We start from the raw sequence: 19,762 nt of genomic DNA, 5'->3' as shown, positions 1-19,762 counted from the left end.
CCAGAGAAAAGTTCCTTTGCAAACTAGAGTCTCTAGATTAAAACTGTAGAGGCTCCTATATGGACGAAATGTCAAAGATATGATTGTAATGGGTAATGTGTTAATTTAAATTAACTTTACTTCGTGATAATACGCATTCCTGTGTTATCACTTGTCAAAGTGGTTTGTGTACTGTGAATTACTTGAAAAGCAATGGCTGTGTTAGAGACAAACATGCAAAAGTTGAATTGTGCCTTCACCAGTTCATGGAGAGCATGTTTGCGATGATGGCCTCTTGTGTGTAGAAGTGTCAGTTATTTTTCAAAAAGAGCATTTGTTGCTAACTGTCTGTTGTCTTGTACTAACTTAAATACTGTGGTCTCTTGAAATCAATGCCTTCCTTGTGCGTTGCGGGGGCTTGAAGTTTATTGGAATAGTAATGATTATTGAGGGTATTGATTAAAACTTCTGATTTGCTTTCCCCTGGGAGCACGCATCCCTAATCTATCAACACAATTACAGAAGGTAGATTACTAAATGATTGCATCACCTAAAGAAGGAGTTAGTAAGACTGAAAAAGAGACCCTGACAACCAAAAAAAAGGTTCCCAAAAGTCCTAATGCAGGTCTGAGAAATCTCAAGAGGAGCACTTGAAAAAAATATTATTTTGATCCATATTGGGGGCATTTTAAACTAGAAATTGATGAAAAAGAGAAATAAATTTGGGAAATGGGGTAAAGAATGAAAACATTGTAAAAGTTTTCATATATGTTGGCAAAAACAGGAGATATTGCTGTAATAAATAAGGTTATAGATACATTATGCGAATACTTTATCCATATTAAGAGGTGGAGTGTTTTGAAAATTGTGTGCATGTCTTGATCTATGGGACTTATGATTGAGTTTAAAAAAAAATGATTCTGGAGGAATTAATGGAACTAAATGTCAACAAATCTTTGGACCCGATGTCCCAGGATTTTCAAAGTAATAGCCATAGAAATATTGAATATGTTAATGTTGATTTTTCCAGTGTTCCCTAGATCTTAGAAATGTCTCTGTGGATTGGAAGCAAACTTAATCCTAGTATGTGAGAAAGGAGACTAAGCCTGGTGCTATAGAGCTGTTCACCTGACTTGAATGATCTAGGAAATGATAGAATCTATTATAGCTGTGATAACTGTGCATTTAAAAACTCAGCATCGAGCAGTGTCAACAGAGATTTCAGAGTAGTCAAATTGGTGACAAGATTGCAGTGGTGAGTTGGAGGAGACCAGATATTAAGGAATTGCCATATAGTTCATTGCAGAGATGCGGAACTAACCGGATTTAGAGCAGTTTGTAGCAATTGTTACACATTAAGAACTGGTTCCAAAGAGCTATTCTGGTTTAAGGTGGGTGAATCATCAAGACCTAAGTTTTTATTTGAAGATGTTTTGGGAAAGTCAGGGTAAACAATGCAAAATGTCTTCTGTTAATGACACGGTGGCTCAGTGGTTAGCACTGTTGCCAGGGATCAAGGTTTGATTGAGCAATTGTGTGGAGTTTGCACATTCTCCCCATGCCTGTATAGATTTCCTGCCACAGTTCACTTATGTGCAGGTCAGGTGACTTGGCCATCCCAAATTGCCCATAGTGTCCAGGGATGTGCAGGCAACATGAATTAGCCGTGGGAATTGCAGGCTACAGGGATAGGGTAGCGGGGTGGGTCTGGCTGAGATACTATTCAGAACATCAGTTTGGACTCAATCAGCGGAATGGCCTTTCCTTGACAGCGGGCCTGGTAGATGAATTCTATAGATGGGAGGTTGGCCTCTGTGATTGTCCGGGCCGAGTTCACCACTCTCTGTAACCATCTCCGATCTTGAATGGTACAGTTGCCATACCAGGTAGTGATACATCCAGACAGGCAGCCTTATTTATTGCTATTCCTAATGGCTCAGTTGCAACTAGCTCTTAGAAGTTTTGGGATTCTTGTCTTGAAGGGTTTAATTTGGAGTTTTTTTTGCGTCAAAACTTTGAGGGTGGCAAGTGTCATTCCCTTGTTCATGAAAGGGAATAGGGATAATCCTGGGAATTCCAATCTTGCATCTGTGGTGGGCAAATTATTGGAGAGGATCTGAGAGACAGGATTTATGATTGTTTGGAAAACCATAGTTTGATTAAAGATAGTCAGCATGGCTTTATGAGGGGCAGGTCATGCCTTACAAGCCTTATTGAATTCTTTGAGGATGTGACAAAACACATTGATGAAGGTAGAGCAGTGGATGTGATGTACATGGATTTTAGCAAGGCATTTAATAAAGTTCCCCATGGTAGGTTTATTCAGAAATTAAGAATGCATGGGATACAGGGAAATTTGGCTGGCCCATTGAAGACAGATGGTGGTAGCACATGAAAAGTATTCAGCCTAATGGTCATTGATTAGTGTTGTTCTGCAGGGATCTATTCTGGGACCTCTGCTTATTGGGAATTTTATAAAAGTCTTGGATGAGGAAGTAGAAGGGTGGTTTAGTAAGCTTGCTGATGACACTGAGGTTGGTGGAGTTGTGGATAGTATGGGGGGCTGTAGAATGTTGCAAAGGGATATTGACAGAATGCAGAGCTGGGCTGATAAATGGTTGATGGAGTTCAACCTGGAAAAATGTGAAATGATTCGTTTTGGAAGTTTGAATTTAAGTGCAGAATACAGGGTTAAAAGCAGGATTCTTGGCAGTGTGGAGCAACAGTTGGATCTTGGGGTCCATGTCCATAGATCCCTCAAAATTGCCACCCACGTTGATAGGGTTGTTAAGAAGGCCAATGGTGTGTTGACTTTTGTTAGCAGAGGAATTGATTTTAAGACTCACTAGGTTATGCTGCAGCTCTATAAAGCCCTGTTTAGACCACATTTGGAATGTTGTGTTGAGTTCTAGTCAGGATGTGAAAGCTTTAGAGAGGATGCTGAGGAGGGGCCTCTTTCCTTTACTCCACACTGAGGCTGGTGTCTGGAGTTCGTTGATTACTGTGGTGGTCTCTCTCCAGCAGGCTGTGAAATTTCAAAGACCTGGAATGCTGCAGTAGGGAAATCCCGCTGGAGAGAGCGCTGAACCAAACTCATTGTTTATAACCTGACCAGTGAGTCGGAACTTACCTCCACACAGTAATTGCGACCGCCACCAATGCCTGGGCATTTGCCCCTCTCGTTGGGGGACAGTGGCTACCTGGTACCTATCCACTTGGGCAAGAGAGAGAAAAAGAGAGGTCAAACTGTTGATCCTGGCCAGCAATCCCCCTTGAGTGGGCGGTTCGAATCGCCCGGATCACCCTTTAGTCCTTGACACTGGAATTGCAGTTTGGGATCTGCTGTGAACTCAGCCGGAATTGGTGTCCCCAGAAGGGGCACACACGGACTCATACACAAGTTCAGAGTTACCAGTGAACTTTATTACAGGAAAAAGTTCAACTTGTCCAATCCGTACAATACTTTGATGAAACTTGTACTTGATACTAAAATGTAAGAAAACTGGAGTGGACACAACATAAATCTTTAACCTACACAATTTACAGGATAGTTATACTTTAAGAATTACACAACCGCCCTTCCCCTATGCCTAACCAACTACTCCACAGTGCAAATGTCAGAGACCTGAAAAGGGTTCTTACAGTCTCGGGGGAAATTGTTGCTTATCCGGTGGGGCTCCCTCTCCGCCTCAGGTGTTGTTGCGGACTTCCAAAGTCACAGACCGTGTTGATGTCTTCAGTCCAAAAGGGTTGGCATCCAGAGAATCAACGAGCTCAGTGAGGAGAGTGAAGAAGAAAAGAGCCCCGATAGTTGGCCCTGCTTCCCCCTTGACCCTTGCGATTGCAAAGGGCCGGCCGGCTCCGCCCCTCAGGTCATTCCATTTCGCAAAGCATCTCCGGTGATTGCTGGGGCCGGTTTTAGTCTCATGGTTCGTGGAAACAAAAGGGTCAATGCTGTCCTAAATTTACTAAACTGAAATTTTGGTGACTTCATGGAGCCTCCCAACTGTTTTCAGATTAGAGTAAATCGTTATCCCATTAATTAGATAGCCTCCATTGTTCATGGTTTCGGGGTTCATTAACATTTCTGTGCCTGTCCCTTGAGACGATGTCTGGCAGGTGCCATTTTGTTGGTCGAATTGTCTCATATCTCTGTCCCCAGAAAAAGGTATATCCTTATTCTGTAGGCCTGCTGGGAAATCCTGCCTGCACAGATGCCAGGTTGACCAGTTTTTCACAAAAGGCCATTTTCTACCAGTCTTTCCTTTTTAAAACTGGGGATTGCCCTGAAACTGCTACAATCCTGCATGTCAATGAGGGCATGTCTTATGAAGAAAGGTTGAGGGAGCTAAGGCTTTTCTCATTGGAACGAAGAAGGATGAGAGGTGACTTGATAGAGTTGTACAAGATGATGAGAGGCATAGATAGAGTGGATAGCTGTAGACTTTTTTCCCAGGGCAGAAATGTCTATCACGAGGGGGCATGATTTTAAGGTGATTGGAGGAAGGTTTAGGGGAAAGGTCAGAGGTAACTTCTTTACACAGAGTGGTGGGTGTGTGGAATGCACTGCGAGCGGTGATAGTAAAGTCAGATACATTTATCGACTTTTGTATAGGCACGTGGACGATAATAAGATGTAGGGTATGTAGGTTAGCTTGATCGTAGAGTAGGATAAAAGATCGGCACAACATCGAGAGCCGGGGAGAAAGTGAGGACTGCAGGTGCTGGAGATCAGAGTTGAGAGTGTGGTGCTGGAAAATTCGTGATGAAGGGCTTATGCCCAAAACGTCGATTTTCCTGTTCTTTGGATGCTGCCCATCAAGGGGAGAGGGCCTGTTCTATGTTCTCTGTTCTAAAACTGGCAGGTATGCTTAGGGTTTTTATGGTGAAAAGAGACACCAAGCTATGCTAAAAAGACATGCCTGTTCAAAATTTTAGTTTGCGCAGAATTCTGATCCTGGTTGCTGATTACCATAATATAAGATGGATTTAAACGTGAACTTTATAAATGGACATTATAGTTTTACCACTTGAGTACTGATTTGGTGAAATTTTTACGGAGCAAATGTGCTGAAAGTGTAGAGTGTCCAAACTGATAAAGTGTGCCCACATTTGAAGGTGGATCAGTGGCATGTTCGTGGGTACAGCACTGGAGATCCTAGTGATCCCAGTGGTGGTGGTGTCTACCTCACACTAGTGTCTGTTTGTCCTGCAGCAGCTGGTGTAGCTCTGCCTGCCCTCCCAGCCTCCTCCCGATCCTTCTAGATCTAGGGTGACCCCTAGCAAGGTACTGATATCAAAACAGTCCCATTTTCCTGGTGAGTCACGAGGTCCTCGAGAATTTGCAAAATAATTCATGTTAGAATGTTGGTTAAATCTTGAGTAACGTAGAAGTGTGTATCCATAGAAATATGTGTCCAAAGTTCTCTTCAGCTGTCCACCAGCAAGTGAACAGTGAAAGTTGGAACACCTTTAAAGAGTTGATCAATTTTTACGAGCATGTTAGGTCAAACATGGGTCAACAAAGTGCTGTGCACCTCCTTCACAAGTGCTGTCTGGTAGCTTAATTAGCAATCAGCTATGTCACAATCCTCCACACAGCATTTTCCAGTTCATGCCTCCGTTCCTTTTTTAGATTCTTGTGGCACAGTGGTAATGTCCTTGCTTCTAGGCCTGAAGATCTAGTTTCAAGTCTCACTTGTCCTGGAGGTGTCTCAACATATGCAAACAGCATGATGCAAAATCCTTAAATAAACCAAGAAGTTGGTAAGTCATATTTAGAGGGCTCCTGAGGTGCAGTCTCTTCTAGGTGAGAAGGTCCAGGTTTAACTCCCACTTCCTGCAGACACGTGCCATAACACATCTGAACAGGTTTCATCAAAGCAGTGAAACCTGATGGACCACTTAGTACTGATCTAGGCACCGGAAATGACAAAGTCAAAAATAGCCCTGTTAACCCTGCAAAGTCCTTCTTATTAACGTCTGACAACGAGTGCTAAAATTGGGAATGCTGTCCCACAGACTGTTCAAGCAACAGCCTGACATAGTCTTACTCAGAATCATAACTGATAGGGAATGTCCCAGATACCACCATTTTGGGATATGTCCTGTCCCACGTAGGTCAAACCCAGCAAAGTTGGAGGCACAGTGCTATATGGTCAGCTAGGAGTTGCTCTGGGAGTCGTCAACATTGATGCTGGACCCCATGAACTCTCATGACACTAAGTTAAAAATGGGTGAGAAATCCCTCTGCTGATTACCGTATACTATCCTCCCTGTGCTGATGAATCCGTACTCTTCCATGTTGAACAATACTTGGATATTGAGAGTGTCGAGGGCACAAATAGGGTGTTTCACTATGCATTCCCAAGAGTGGCTCAGCAGCAGCACTACTGATTGAGCTGGTTGATTTCGAAAGGACATAGCTGTGAGACTGGGTCTGCAGCAGGTGGCAAAGAAGCCAAGAAGAGGGGAAATACATAGTTGACCTCATCCATACTGATTTGTCTCCTGGGGATGCATCAGTTTACAATAGTATTGCTAAGAATGCCCACCACAGAATACTTGTGACAAGGTTATGCCTTCACACTGAAAATACCCTTCATTGTCTTGTGTGACACCATCACTGAGTTAAATAGGACAGACATCAAACAGACAAAAGACTGTGCATCCATGAGGTTCTGTGACCCATCAGTAGCAGCAGAATCGTCCTCCCAACAAAACTGACACCCTCTCGGATATCCCCAACTCAGCCATTACTGTCCAGCCATGGAATCAATACTGGTTCAATGGAAAGTGCAAGAAGGAATGCCAGGAGTTGCAAGAGGCATGAAACATGAGGTCTCACTTTGGCGAAGCTATCAAACAGGACTACATGCATGTCCTACAGCATAGGCGGTGCTTACTGATCCCACAACCAACGGATCAGATCTAAGCTCTGCATGTTGGCACATCCCATTGTCAATGGTGATGGACAATTAACTAACCCACTGGAGATCGGAGCTCCACAAACATCCTCATCCTCAGTGATGAAGAGCCCAGTACATCAGTAGAAAAGATAAGCTGAATCATTTGGAAGAACCTTTAGCAAGAAGTGATCCATTTTGGCCACTCCAAATGGTCCCCAGTGTCTCTCTCACCAGTCTACAGCCAATTCAATTCATGTGATATGAAGAAATGGTTGAAGGCATTAGATACTGCAACTGCTATGGGCCCTGACAACATTCCAGCAATAGTACTGTAGACTTGTCCTCCAGAACTTGCCATATTCCGGTCAAGCTATTCCAGTACAGCTACAACATAGGCATCTACCTGACAAGGGGGAAAATTGCCCAGATATGTCCTGTACACATACCAAACAGGACAAGTCCAATCTGGATAATTATTGCTCCATCAGTCTACTCTTGATAATTAGCGACTTGTTGGAAGATGTCATCAACAGTGTGATCAAGCAGCATCTGTTTAGCAGCAACCTGCTCATTGACACCCAGGTTGGGTTCTGCTGGAGCACTCTGCTTCTGACCTCGTTACAGCCTTCGGTCAAGGGTAGACAAGAATTGAATTCCAGAGGCGAGATGAGAGAGACCGCCTTTGAAATCAAGGTTTTGTTTAACTGAGTGTGGCATAAAGGAGCCTGAGCGAAACCGGAATCAGTGGGTATTGGAGAGAATTCTGTTGGTTGGAGTCATATGTGGGACGTAGATTGTGGCCATTGGTCAGTCATCTCTGCTTCAGGACATCCATGCAGGAGTTCCTCTTAATAGTGTCCTAAGCCCAACCATCTTTAACACCCTTCCCCCCTTCTTAAGGTAAGAAGTGTGGGGATATTTGCTGATGATTGCAAAATGTTCATTCACAACCCCTCAGACTCTGAAGCAGTCTGTGTTCAAATGCAACAAGTTCTGGACAGTATACAGGTTTGGGCCAACAAGTGGCAAATAACACTTGTCACATTAATGGCTGACAATGACCCTCTCCTATAAGAAGCAATCAAACTACTGCCCCCATGACGTTTGATGATATTACCATCACTGAATTCGCCCAGTATCAATATCCTTCAGGTTACCATTGATCAAAAACTCAACTAGACTCGCCGCCTAAATGAAGTAAGAGCAAATCAGAGGGTGACAATACAGCAGCGAGTAACTCACCACCTGACTCCCCAAAGCCAATCCACTGTATTTACAAGACATTAGTCAGGAGTGTGATGGAACGCTCCTGACTTGCCTGGATGAGTGCAGCTTCAACAACGCTCAAGGAACTTGACCTTGACACCATCCAAGACAAAGCAGCCTGCTTGATTGACGCCATATCACAAGCATGCACTTCCTCCACCACTGGCATTCAATAGCAGCAGTGTGTAGGTGCACTGCAGAAATTCACCAAAGATCCTTAGACAGCACCTTCTAAATCCCCGACCACCTCCATCTAGAAGGAAAAGGGCAGGAGATACATGGGAATGTCACCACCTGCAAGTTCCCTCCAAGTCACTCACCATTCTGGCTTGGAAATATGTCACCTTTCCTTCAGTATTGCTGGGTCAAAATTCTGGAATTCCCGCCCAAGGAGCTGGTATACTTATGAAGCAAGGACTGTAGTGGTCCAAGAAAGCAGCTTCTCACCATCTTTTCAATGGCAATCAGGGACAAACAATAAGTGTTGGCCAGCCACCGATATCCATCTCCCAGGAAACATTTATCAAAAATATATACGTTTTAGAAAGGTGGTACCTTGAGCTAAACTACAGTTTCAGCCTCCGACCCTGTCTTGACCACCTGAGAAACTCTTTAACATCTGAAGCATCGAAGAAAACTTAGATGGCTTTTCCTCCTTGGTGCAAATTGTTTCACAATCTATTGTTGGAATTGAATTCGTGACTCTCGCTTACCATACAATTCTAAACTACCACAGTAAGTGTGTATTTCTTTGGACAATCCTGTGACAGGAAGGATGCCAATGAAGAGCAGCATAGATTGACGAGGATGCTGTCAGACAGGAGGGAAGGTAGTTATGAAAAAAGTTGTGGCTTTTTCTTACTTGGAACTGAGAAAACTTAAGAACTAACCTGATTGCTCTCTGGATTGTAAATGTTTATGAGCAGCTGAACAGCAATGGACTATTGCCTTGTTGCTTGGCACACCAGCCTCATTCCTGAAGAAGGGCTTATACCCGAAACGTTGATTCTCCTGCTCCTCGGATGCTGCCTGGCCTGCTGGACTTTTCCAGCACCACACTTTTCAACTCCTGAAACCAACACATCCTAGCCTGAGACAACTTTTACATGTAAGGCTACACAGTGCAGACAGAATGGGGCCTATAGAGATACTGGACATTCAACCTCAATCAAAACCCATTCACACATAGTCTAACCATTGGAATGCCAATTAACATCAGAAGAGGACATCAAGAACTCAATGAAATCTACAGATTTGAGCAGAAATAATGGGGCCCACAGTCAGTATGACTGCCAACCCCAATGTCACCTGAGGAGAAAGCGTTTTCAATGACAAGCTTCTGCACAAATAGCTGCCATGTAGGCTCCCCTCCCACCCTCGACAAGCAGTTTCAGAACCAAGAACCACAGAACCCAAACAGAGGAGCTAAATCGGGAGGCCGAACTAAGATGACCATCGGAACAAAGGACATCCAAGAGGGAGGAAGCTGATCAAGGAGCTATCTGAGAAAGAGTTTCTAAACCAAGAACACCAACAGCAAGAACTTCAACAACTGACCATGACCAGCAGGACTAAATACTGATAAGCAAAGCAAAAATTGACTCAATCAATACCACAAGTCCTCAGACACAACCAGACGTGAATATTAGGCTCATCAAACCAGCAGAAAATTAAGAAAATCAAGTACTTACCCAATCGATCCAATACACACCTTACCGCATCAACAGACTCAAGCCAAACTGAAAAACCTACACAGTCCGAAGTCTTCATCCATGCTCTGGGTATTCAAGCAGCAACAGCCAGATGCACTTCAAAACCCATGTTTTTTGAATGGTAAGCATGAACTCCCGAGATCCCAAAGTTCTGACTGAGCTAGCAGGCAGGGGAAGGTAGGTGGTGCCAATGCATTGGGACCCCAAGCATTGGAATTCTGATTGAGTCTGAAATTAAATACTGTAGTTTTCTGACAGCAGGAGGACAGCATTCTAATGGTGGTAATCTAGTTAGTAGTGCATTTTAAAGTACTGCTGTTCTCCTGTATACTAATTGTGTTAATTTCCTTGATTAGTTGCATTACCTGATTTCTTGTACTATAATTACCTTTTATACCTTAAATAAACACAGAGATTATTTTGCCCTTAAACACCTGCCTACTGCCTATTTATTCACTTCCCCATAAGTAAATCCAATGTCCAGAACCAGGGGTCTGGGAGCATTTCAAACCACTTAAAGATCGGGGAATAACTGATTGCAAATCAGAACCCTACAGTTCCAGAGACTCACAACCCGCTGAGAAAAGAAATTCCTCCTCTTCTCAGTCTTAAATTGACTCCCCTTTATTCTGAGACTCTGCACTCTAGTTCTAGATTCTCCTATGAGAGGAAATATCCTCTGACCATTGAGCCTGTCAAGCCCCTTAAGAATCTTGTATGTTGCAATGAGATCATCTCTCATTCTTCTAATCCACTGAGTGGAGTCCCAATCTTTTTAGCCTTTGTTCATAAGACAAACCCTCCATACCTAGTGAACTTTCTTTGAAATGCCACCAATGAAATGATGTATTTTCTTAAATAGGTTTTAAGACTTAGAGCATTTTTAACAGGTATGAAGAGAGAAAATAAATGGAGGCTCCAGCAGAGTACAAAAAAATGCAGGGGAACTTAAGAAAGCAATTAGAACAGCAAAGATGGGATATGAGCAAACACTGGCAGATAAGATTGGGGATAGCCTCAAGATATACTCTAAGCATTTCAAGAAGAGGATAATCAGGGAAAGAGTGGGGCCTATGAGTGAGCAAGGGGAAATCTGTGTCTGGAGCTGAAGGATATTGGTATGGAAGATTAGATTATTTTAGAAGATTAGAAGATTACATTTCAGTGTGGAAACAGGCCCTTTGGCCCAACAAGTCCACACCAACCCGCCGAAGCGCAACCCACCCATACCCCTACATTTACCCCTTACCTAACACTACGGGCAATTTAGCATGACCTGCACATCTTTGGACTGTGGGAGGAAACCGGAGCACCCGAAGGAAACCCACGCAGACATGGGGAGAACGTGCAAACTCCACACAGTCAGTCGCCTGAGGCGGGAATTGAACCCGGGTCTCAGGCGCTGTGAGGCAGCAGTGCTAACCACTGTGCCACCATCTGAGGAGCAGGAAAGTCGAAGTTTGGGGCATAAGCCCTTCATCAGGAATGTATATTCATTCCTGATGAAGAGCTTGTGCCTGAAATGTCGACTCTCCTCCTCGGATGCTGCCTGACCTGCCGTGCCTTACTAGCATCACGGTCTCACCTCTGATCTCCAACATCTGCAGTCCTCACTTGCTCCTATATGTCGAAGCAAAATCTTTTAATGGTTTGTAAAGGAAAGAAAATAGTTGCTTGGAAGAAAGGAATATTGGTAAGGGAAGAGAACAACCAGGTGGGTTTAGATGGGATGGGATATTACTGAGTTTGGGAAGTGAGAGGAGATTGGGGTTACAGTTAAAGCAAACAACGAATTGCAAATTATGGAAATCTGAAACAAAAACTGAAATGATCAGATGGGCCGATGGGCTGAGAAGTGGCCGATGGAGTTTAATTCAGATAAACGTGAGGTGCTGCCTTTTTGGGAAAGCAAATCTTAGTAGGACTTAAACACTTAATGGTAAGGTCCTAGGGAGTGTTGCTGAACAAAGAGACCTTGGAGTGCAGGTTCATAGCTCCTTGAAAGTGGAGTCGCAGGTAATTAGGATAGTGAAGAAGGTATTTAATATCCTTTCCTTTATTGGTCAGAGCATTGAGTATAGGGCTTTGGAGGTCATGTTGTAGCTGTACAGGACATTTTGTGTGCAATTCTGGTCTCCTTCCTATGGGAAAGACGTTATGAAACTTGAAAATTCAGAAAAGATTTACAAGGATGTTGCCTGAGTTGGAGAATTGAGCTTTAGGGAGAGGTTGAATAGGCTAGGGCTGTTTTCCCTGGAGCATTGGAGGCTGAGGGGTGACCTTATAGAGGTTTATAAAATCATGAGGGGCATGGATAGGATAAATAGACAAAGTCTTTTCTTTGGGGTGGGGGAGTCCAGAACTAGAGGGCATAGATTTAGGGGAAACCTACAAAAGAGACCTGTGGGGCAACTTTTTCACGCAGAGGGTGGTATGTGTTTGGAATGAACTGCCAGAGGAAATGGTGGAGGCTGGTACAATTGCAACATTTTAAGAGGCATTTGGATGGGTATATGAATAGGAAGGGTTTGGAGGGATATGGGCTGGGTGCTGATAGGTGGGACTAGATTGGGCTGGGATATCTGGTCGGCATGGACAAGTTGGACCGAAGGGTCTGTTTCCATGCTGTACATCTCTATGACTCTTTGACTCTATAAATTGCTGAAGAAATTCAGCAGGTCTGGTAGTATTTGTGGGGAGAAAGAAGAGTTAATGTTTCGAGCCCAGTGTCCCTTCAGAATTGCTGGTGTGAAAAGCTGGTGTGTATGTTAAAGACTGGGTGGGGTCGGGAGGGTGGATTCAAGGAGTGAGCTGACTTGTAGAGATGGAGCCCAGGGAGAGAGAACAACAGACAAAGACTTGGATGATTGTATGCCAAGGAGAAAGAAACGCTGATAATGGAGACCATAAGTCAGTGAAAATGGGTTGGCTATGCTGAAAGCAGCCCATGTCATAACAGGGGTGTGGGATGGGTAAAGGATATAGTCAGTTTCTAAAATTATTGAATTCTGTGCAGAGTCCTGAAGGCTCAAACGGAAAATGTGATGCTGTCCTTCCAGCTTGCACTAAGTTTCGCTGGAGCACTGCTGTAGACCAGGACACCAATATTGGCTGGGAAGCACAGTGGTGAATTGAAGGGGCTGGTATTTTTAGGTATTCCTGTTTTATCTCCCCAATGTAGAGGAGACCACAATGTGAGCAACAAATAGAGTAGACTAGATTGAGTGAAATGAAGGTAAAGCGTTGCTTCAAATGGAAGGTGAGCTTGCACAGTCAGAGGAAAGAATGTAACTAGGTGGGTGTGACATGGGAATGCATGGGAAGTGGGAGTGGAATGTGGAGAGGTTATTGGGGAATGGTCACTACAAAATACTACAAGGGAGGGGACTGGTGGTGACGACTGTTCCAGATGGTGGAAATGGTGTCTTGTGATTGGGCTTCTGCTGGGTTTCATATTACCTGTTTAACGAATTAATGGCAGAGTGGAATTAGATATGGAGAATGAGGGGGACTTTGGAAGTAGACCAGGTTGGACCTGAAGATAGTGGGATGAGTGGAATTTGACCAAGTGGGCTATTACTAGGTGAGAGTAGTGAAGGAAGATTGCAATTAGACTGTGTTTGATATTACTATATTTGGGGAGTGTGAGGAAATTGGAATTATGCTGTTTGGGATATTACTAGGTATGGGGAATGAGGGGAAGAGTGGGATATTATTGGCTATAGGAATGAGGGAGGGGTGGAATATTGCTGGGCATGAGTGAGAGGAGATTGGGATTAGACTGGATGTGCTATTGCTGATTATGGTGAATGAGAGGGAAGGTGTAATCTGACTAGGTGAAACTAACGCATGTTACAGTTTAGACAGGTCTCATGATCTACATAGAACATAGAAGAATACAGCGCAGTACAGGCCCTTTGGCCCTCGATGTTGCACCGATCCAAGCCCACCTAACCTACACTAGCCCACTATCCTCCATATGCCTATCCAATGCCTGCTTAAATGCCCATAATGAGGGAGAGTCCACCACTGCCACTGGCAGGGCATTCCATGAACTCACGACTCGCTGAGTAAAGAACCTACCCCTAACATCTGTCCTATACCTACCACCCCTTAATTTAAAGCTATGTCCCCTTGTAATAGCTGACTCCATACGTGGAAAAAGATTCTTACTGTCGACCCTATCTGTTTTGTGCTTTCGAACATTGTGATTGTAAGTTGCTGATATTATGGGTAACATGTTGCAGTTGACACCAAAGAACAATTAATTTGTTTTAGTGAACACGTAACAAAATGCACTAACTTTTCTCCACAGGGACCAATGAACAAGCAATAATTGACGTTGTCTCCAACCGCTCAAATGATCAAAGGCAGAAGATCAAATTGGCTTTCAAGACCCTCTATGGCAAGGTGTGTTTATAAACTATTAAACATTTGGCCCATTGAGCCCACTGCACCATTCCTGCCATCTCTCCACTTCTCCTGATAACTTGTGATGGACCCACCTGGACAGGGGAATCATCATTCACTTGATCCAGTGTGCCAAGTCCAGTTAGGTCATCAAAATGTATAAAATTCTATCTCCTCCTCCAAGATGAAGATACAGTTCTTAGAGCTTAGTGATCAAAGGGTGTGTGTGGGGAAGTGGGGGGTGCGCGTGGTCAAAGCGGGAACAGGGTACTGAAGAGGATGATCAGCTGTGATTGCATTAAATGCTACAGCAGTCTGAAAGGGCCAAATTGTCTCTTTCTGTTTCTATTTTCTGTGTTTCTAAATCTCCCTTCACTAAATTTTTTAAGCTGTACTGAGTATAGGAACCTTTTGAGTCATTTTGTCCTCATATAACAAACATGCCATCTGAGGAATCAGTTTGGGTGCACTCCCTCTGTGGCTAGTATTCATTCATGGAATGTGGGTGTCTCTGACTAGGCCAGCATTTATTGCCTTTCCCGAACTGCCCAGAGGACAGTTGAGAGCCGATCACACATTGTTATGGGTCTGGAGTCACATGTATGGCAGACCAGGTGAGGATTCCAGTTTCCTTCCCTAAAGGTCACGAATGAACCAGATAGGTTTTTTCCAACAAGCGACAATGCTTTTATGGTCATTGTGAGACTTTTAATTCTAGAGTTTTTATTGAATTCAAATTCCACTATCTGCTGTCGCAGGATTTGAATTGTTATCCCCAGAACATTATCTGGATCTCTGTATTAACAGACCAGCAATAATAACCACTCAGGCCATCACCTTCCCAGAAGGGAGGCACCCCAGGAGCAGGTAGGACTTGAGTCCAGGACCCTGGCCTAGAGGTAATGATACTACTACTGTGCCACAAGACCCCTCTATAGCAAGTATATCCTCTTCTTTATAAGATCAAAACTGCACACAATATTCTAGGTGTGGTCTCACCAAGACCTAGTACAGCTGCAGTAAGACTTTTGTACCCCCTACTCAAACCCTTTCGCAGTTAAGGCCAATGTAAAGCTTGACCAGTGTACATAGGCACCCATGTCCCTTTGTAAACTGGCATTTGCCAACCTGTCACAATTGGAATAATAATCTGCCATTCTCTTTTTCCTACTGAAATGGATAACTTCACACAGATACTTATTGTATCTGTTATGCATTTTGCCCACCCCCTCACTTCTCTAATTTGCCCTGAAACCTCTTAACTCATTCTCACTCCTCGCACTCCCATCCAGTTTTGTCATCAACAAACTTGAAAATCTTGCATTTGATTCCATCATCCAAATCATGGACGCACATTGTGAAACACTGGGGCTGAAGAACTAATCCTTTGGTATCTCACTACTCACTGCCTTCCACTCTGAAAAAGATCCATTTATTCCTACTCTGTTTCCTGTCAGTTCAGTATTATCCCTAATTCCATGTATTTTGAGATTGCACATTAATCTGTTGTGAGGTGTTATCAAAAATTCTGAAAATCCAAATACACCACATTTATTGGTTCTCCCCATCTATTATACTCCGTGTCTTCAAAAACCTCCAGTTAGTTTGTCAAAGATGATTTCATTTGCATTAATCCATATTGATTTTATGTAATGTTTTAGGTATTTTTTAAGTATCCTATAATCAAATATAATAGACTTCAACATTTTCCCGACTATTGATGTTTGGTTGACTGCTCTGTAATTTCTGGATTTCTGTTTCTCTCCCTTCCCAAATAATGGGGTTATATTTACCATCTTCCAACATGCAGGAACTGTTACAGAATCTACAAAAATTTGGAGGATTACAATTAACTTATTCAGTACTTCAGTGGCCAGCTTCCTTAATACTGGGGTGTAGATTATCAGGCCCTGGGAATTTGAGCTTTCGGTTCCATTAATTTGTCCAGCACAATTTATTTGTTAGTAATTGACCCTTGCTCCCTGACATTCCTGGAAAATTACTTCTATCACCTTTGAAGATTGAGCTAAAATAACTGCTTAACTGCACTGTTGTTTCCTCATTCTCCATTAACAGTTCTCTTTCAGACTGTAAAGGGTTGATTCAGTTAATCTTTTTCTTTTTGCATGCTTAAAAACTCTTAGTCTGTTTTACTGTTCTTTGCAAGTTTCCTCACATTTTTTCCCTCCTAATGAACATCTTGGCTCTTTGAATTCTGAACTGTTTCCAGTCCTCCAGGCTTGCTATTTTTTTTATGACTTAATATGACCTTTCATCAGAATTCTGTGGGGAGAAGACACAGCTCCGTTCTGATGAAGAGTCACCATATTCACAACATATTCACAACATTAATAGTTACTTGCTTTAGGAAAAAGTAACCATAACATAGAGTCATAGAGATGTGCAGCATGAAAACAGGCCGACTGGATATTCTGAATTAATCTAGTCCTATTTGCCAGCACTTGGCCCATATCCCTCTAAACCCTTCCTACTCATACACCCATCCAGATGCCTTTTAAATGCTGTAATTGTACTAGCCTCAACTACTTCCTCTGGCAGCTCAATACATACACACCACCCTCTGCGTAAAAAAGTTGCCCCTTAGGTCCCTTTTAAAATTTTCCCCTCACCCGAAACCTATGCCCTCTAATTCTGGACTCTCCCACCCCAGGGAAAAGACCTTGTCCATTTATCCTATCTATGCCCCTCATGATTTTATAAGCCTCGATAAGATCACCCTACAGCTCCAGGGAAAACAGCCCCAGCCTATTTAGCCTCTCCCTATAGCTCAAGTGATAGAAAATGAAATTTCTGTTTGGGTTGGATTACTTTGTTTTCTATCATATTACAATTACCTTTTTCTAAAGAAATTCCCCCCCAGTGTTTTGCATGCAGTCCTCTCCCAACAACCTCGCTGCTTATCACAGGACCCGCGGGTTCCCCACGAGTGGCATAGCCAGGCGATGGCAGACAGTGCAACACTTGGTCAATTGTTGTTCTGATTGGAGGAGTTAGTTGGCTGATCTGTTAATTTCACATGTACTTGATGTTAACCCTTGAACCCTAAAGGTCTGCATGATCTTTGGGAGAATTGGTTGACATTCTGCAATAAGAGTTTTCATTGTGGGAAGATTTCCATGTTCTTTGCAAACTGAGGTTCCCTTTGAATGAGGTGAAATTTGTTACAAAGGCACACATCCTCCAAACCACAATGTTTGTTTGTTTTTGATCAGTCATGGGATTTGAGCATCACTGTCCAGGCCAGCATTTATTTCTTATCCCTAATTGTCCAGAGGGCAGTTAAGAGTCAACCCCTTTGCTGTGGGTCTGGAGTCCCATTTAGGCCAGACCAGGTAAGTTTGGCAGTTTCCCTCCCTAAATGCCATCAGTGAACTAGATGGGCATTTTCAGCAATCGACAATGGATTTATGCTCATCAATAGATTCTTAATTCTAGATTTAAAATAATTAATTCAAATTCCATCATCTGCCATGGTAGGATTTGAACTCTGGTCCCCAAAACATTATTTGGCTCTCTGGGTTAATAGTTTACCAATAATACCATTACATCATCACCTGCCCTTGTGAGGAAGGATCAGCTAAACAGCTTTAATGGTGTTCAATATTGAAGAAATATTAGCTTGGGTATTGGGCCAAATCCCTGAACTTAAAATCGTAGAATAATACGGTACATAAGAAACCTTTCAGTCCATCAAGTATGTATTGCCAAAAATATCTTACTCCTTACACTAATTCCGCTCCTACAGTAGGCCCATATCTTTGAATGTTACCTCCTTCCAGATCTTTAACTCATCCTGTCCTTCTGCAGCATCTAGGACAATGCAGCACTCTCATCAGTGAAATGTCAGCCTGCAGGATGTCTTCCAAATGGAGATTGAACTCACTACCTTCCAACTTGGGGATGAGAATGCTAGTAACATACATCTGAGGCTGATCTTGCCTGTTTAGGTTAAAATAAAGAGATGACATTTGAGCAAAATATGAAGCTAATGACCAATAGGAACTGCTTGCGTTTTGCTCAAAATGTAATCTTTGTGAGACCTGCCACAAAGCATCCAGTTACAATATTTTGTTACTGATGGACAATTCTTTGTGAATTTGCTTTCCTTTTAAGGATTTGATTAAGGACCTGAAATCAGAACTGACTGGAAACATGGAGGAGATCATTCTAGCCCTCTTCATGCCTACCACTTACTACGATGCATGGAGTCTGAGAAAAGCCATGGAGGTTTGTTGACTATAGCACTGTGCAGTGAAATGTATCCGTGCATTTGAGGAAATGCTGTTAATACCAAACTGTCTCTCCCACAAACAGTTCAGATTGTTCTGTTTCTTAACACGTTGTTTGTAATGTCTAAACTATTTAATGAATTGGTGTTTATTTTGCAGTTTAGCCTCTTCCATGTCACATGACTGAATGCATCCTCTTTCTTGAGTTCCCTTAGATGAAGATGATAATGTAGTTTTTCAATCTCCCTATTAAGACTAATATTCTCTGGACAAAAGAGGATCAGTGACAAAGCAAAGGATCCATTTGTGGTGTCACTGAGCATTGAAACAGAACAAAATACCTCTGAGTTCACAATTTAATGGCCATGGGAATAGAGAACAAGGAGTTTAACTCTGAAAGGTCTATGGAGTTACAATTGTTACCTCATCACCCCACAAAGTGTCAGTGTATGGACTGTGTATGGATGCTGTTCATTAGAAATCCAATTTGGGGCTACAAAGTCTCAAAGAAATGAAACCAGATGGATCACCTGGCATTGTCCTAGGCACCAGAAAAGACAACGGCAAAAAACAGCTCTGCTGACCATGTGGAGTCCTCCTCACTAACATCTTGGGGGGGGGCTAGTGCCAAAACAGGGAGAGCTGTCTCATAGACCAGTCAAGCGACCGCCTGACATAGTCATTCTCACGGAATCATACCTCACAGGCAATGTCTCAGACACCTCCATCACTGCCCCTGCATATGTTCTGTCTCACCAGCAGGACAGACCCAGACGAGGTGGCAGCACAGTGGCATACAGTCGAGAGGGAGTTAGCCTGGGAGTCTTCAACATTGACTCTAGATCCCATTGACTTTAAGACCTGAGGTTTTGTGGCTCCAGGTCAAACATGGGCAAGGAAACCTCCTGCTGATTACCACGAACTGTCCTCCCTCAGCTGATGAACCAGTACTCCTTAATGTAGTACAACACTTAGAGCAAGCACAATGGATGGCAAAGGTACAAACTGCACTCTGGGCGATTTGTGTTCACCACCAAGAGAGGCTCAGCAGCAGCACTACTGGTCAGGTCCTAAAGGTCCTAGCTGCTAGACTGGGTCTGTGACAGGTGGTGAAGAAACCAACAAGAGGGAATAACACTCTTAACCTCATCTTTAACAATCTGCCAGCTGCAGATGCAATTGTCAGCGACAGTATTGGTAAGTGTGGCCACCGCATAGTCCTTATGGAGATGAAGTC

General features: G+C 43.2%; 1 protein-coding gene across 2 annotated transcripts in view; it reads left to right on the top strand.

The window, feature by feature from the left end:
• LOC122541749 (annexin A7-like) overlaps positions 1-19,762 on the top strand; it is a 44,390-nt gene that overhangs the window by 13,578 nt on the left and 11,050 nt on the right. For both annotated transcript variants that reach the window (XM_043678654.1, XM_043678653.1), the window contains 2 exons: positions 14,181-14,275; positions 18,410-18,523. In XM_043678654.1, the coding sequence (XP_043534589.1) occupies positions 14,181-14,275; positions 18,410-18,523 (209 nt within the window). The remainder of the gene's footprint in view (positions 1-14,180; positions 14,276-18,409; positions 18,524-19,762) is intronic.

This window comes from Chiloscyllium plagiosum, chromosome 38, assembly GCF_004010195.1.
Source record: "Chiloscyllium plagiosum isolate BGI_BamShark_2017 chromosome 38, ASM401019v2, whole genome shotgun sequence".
Lineage (NCBI taxonomy): Eukaryota > Metazoa > Chordata > Chondrichthyes > Orectolobiformes > Hemiscylliidae > Chiloscyllium > Chiloscyllium plagiosum.
The sequence above is the reverse complement of the archived record's forward strand: the minus strand, read 5'-3'. Positions and strand labels throughout refer to the sequence as shown.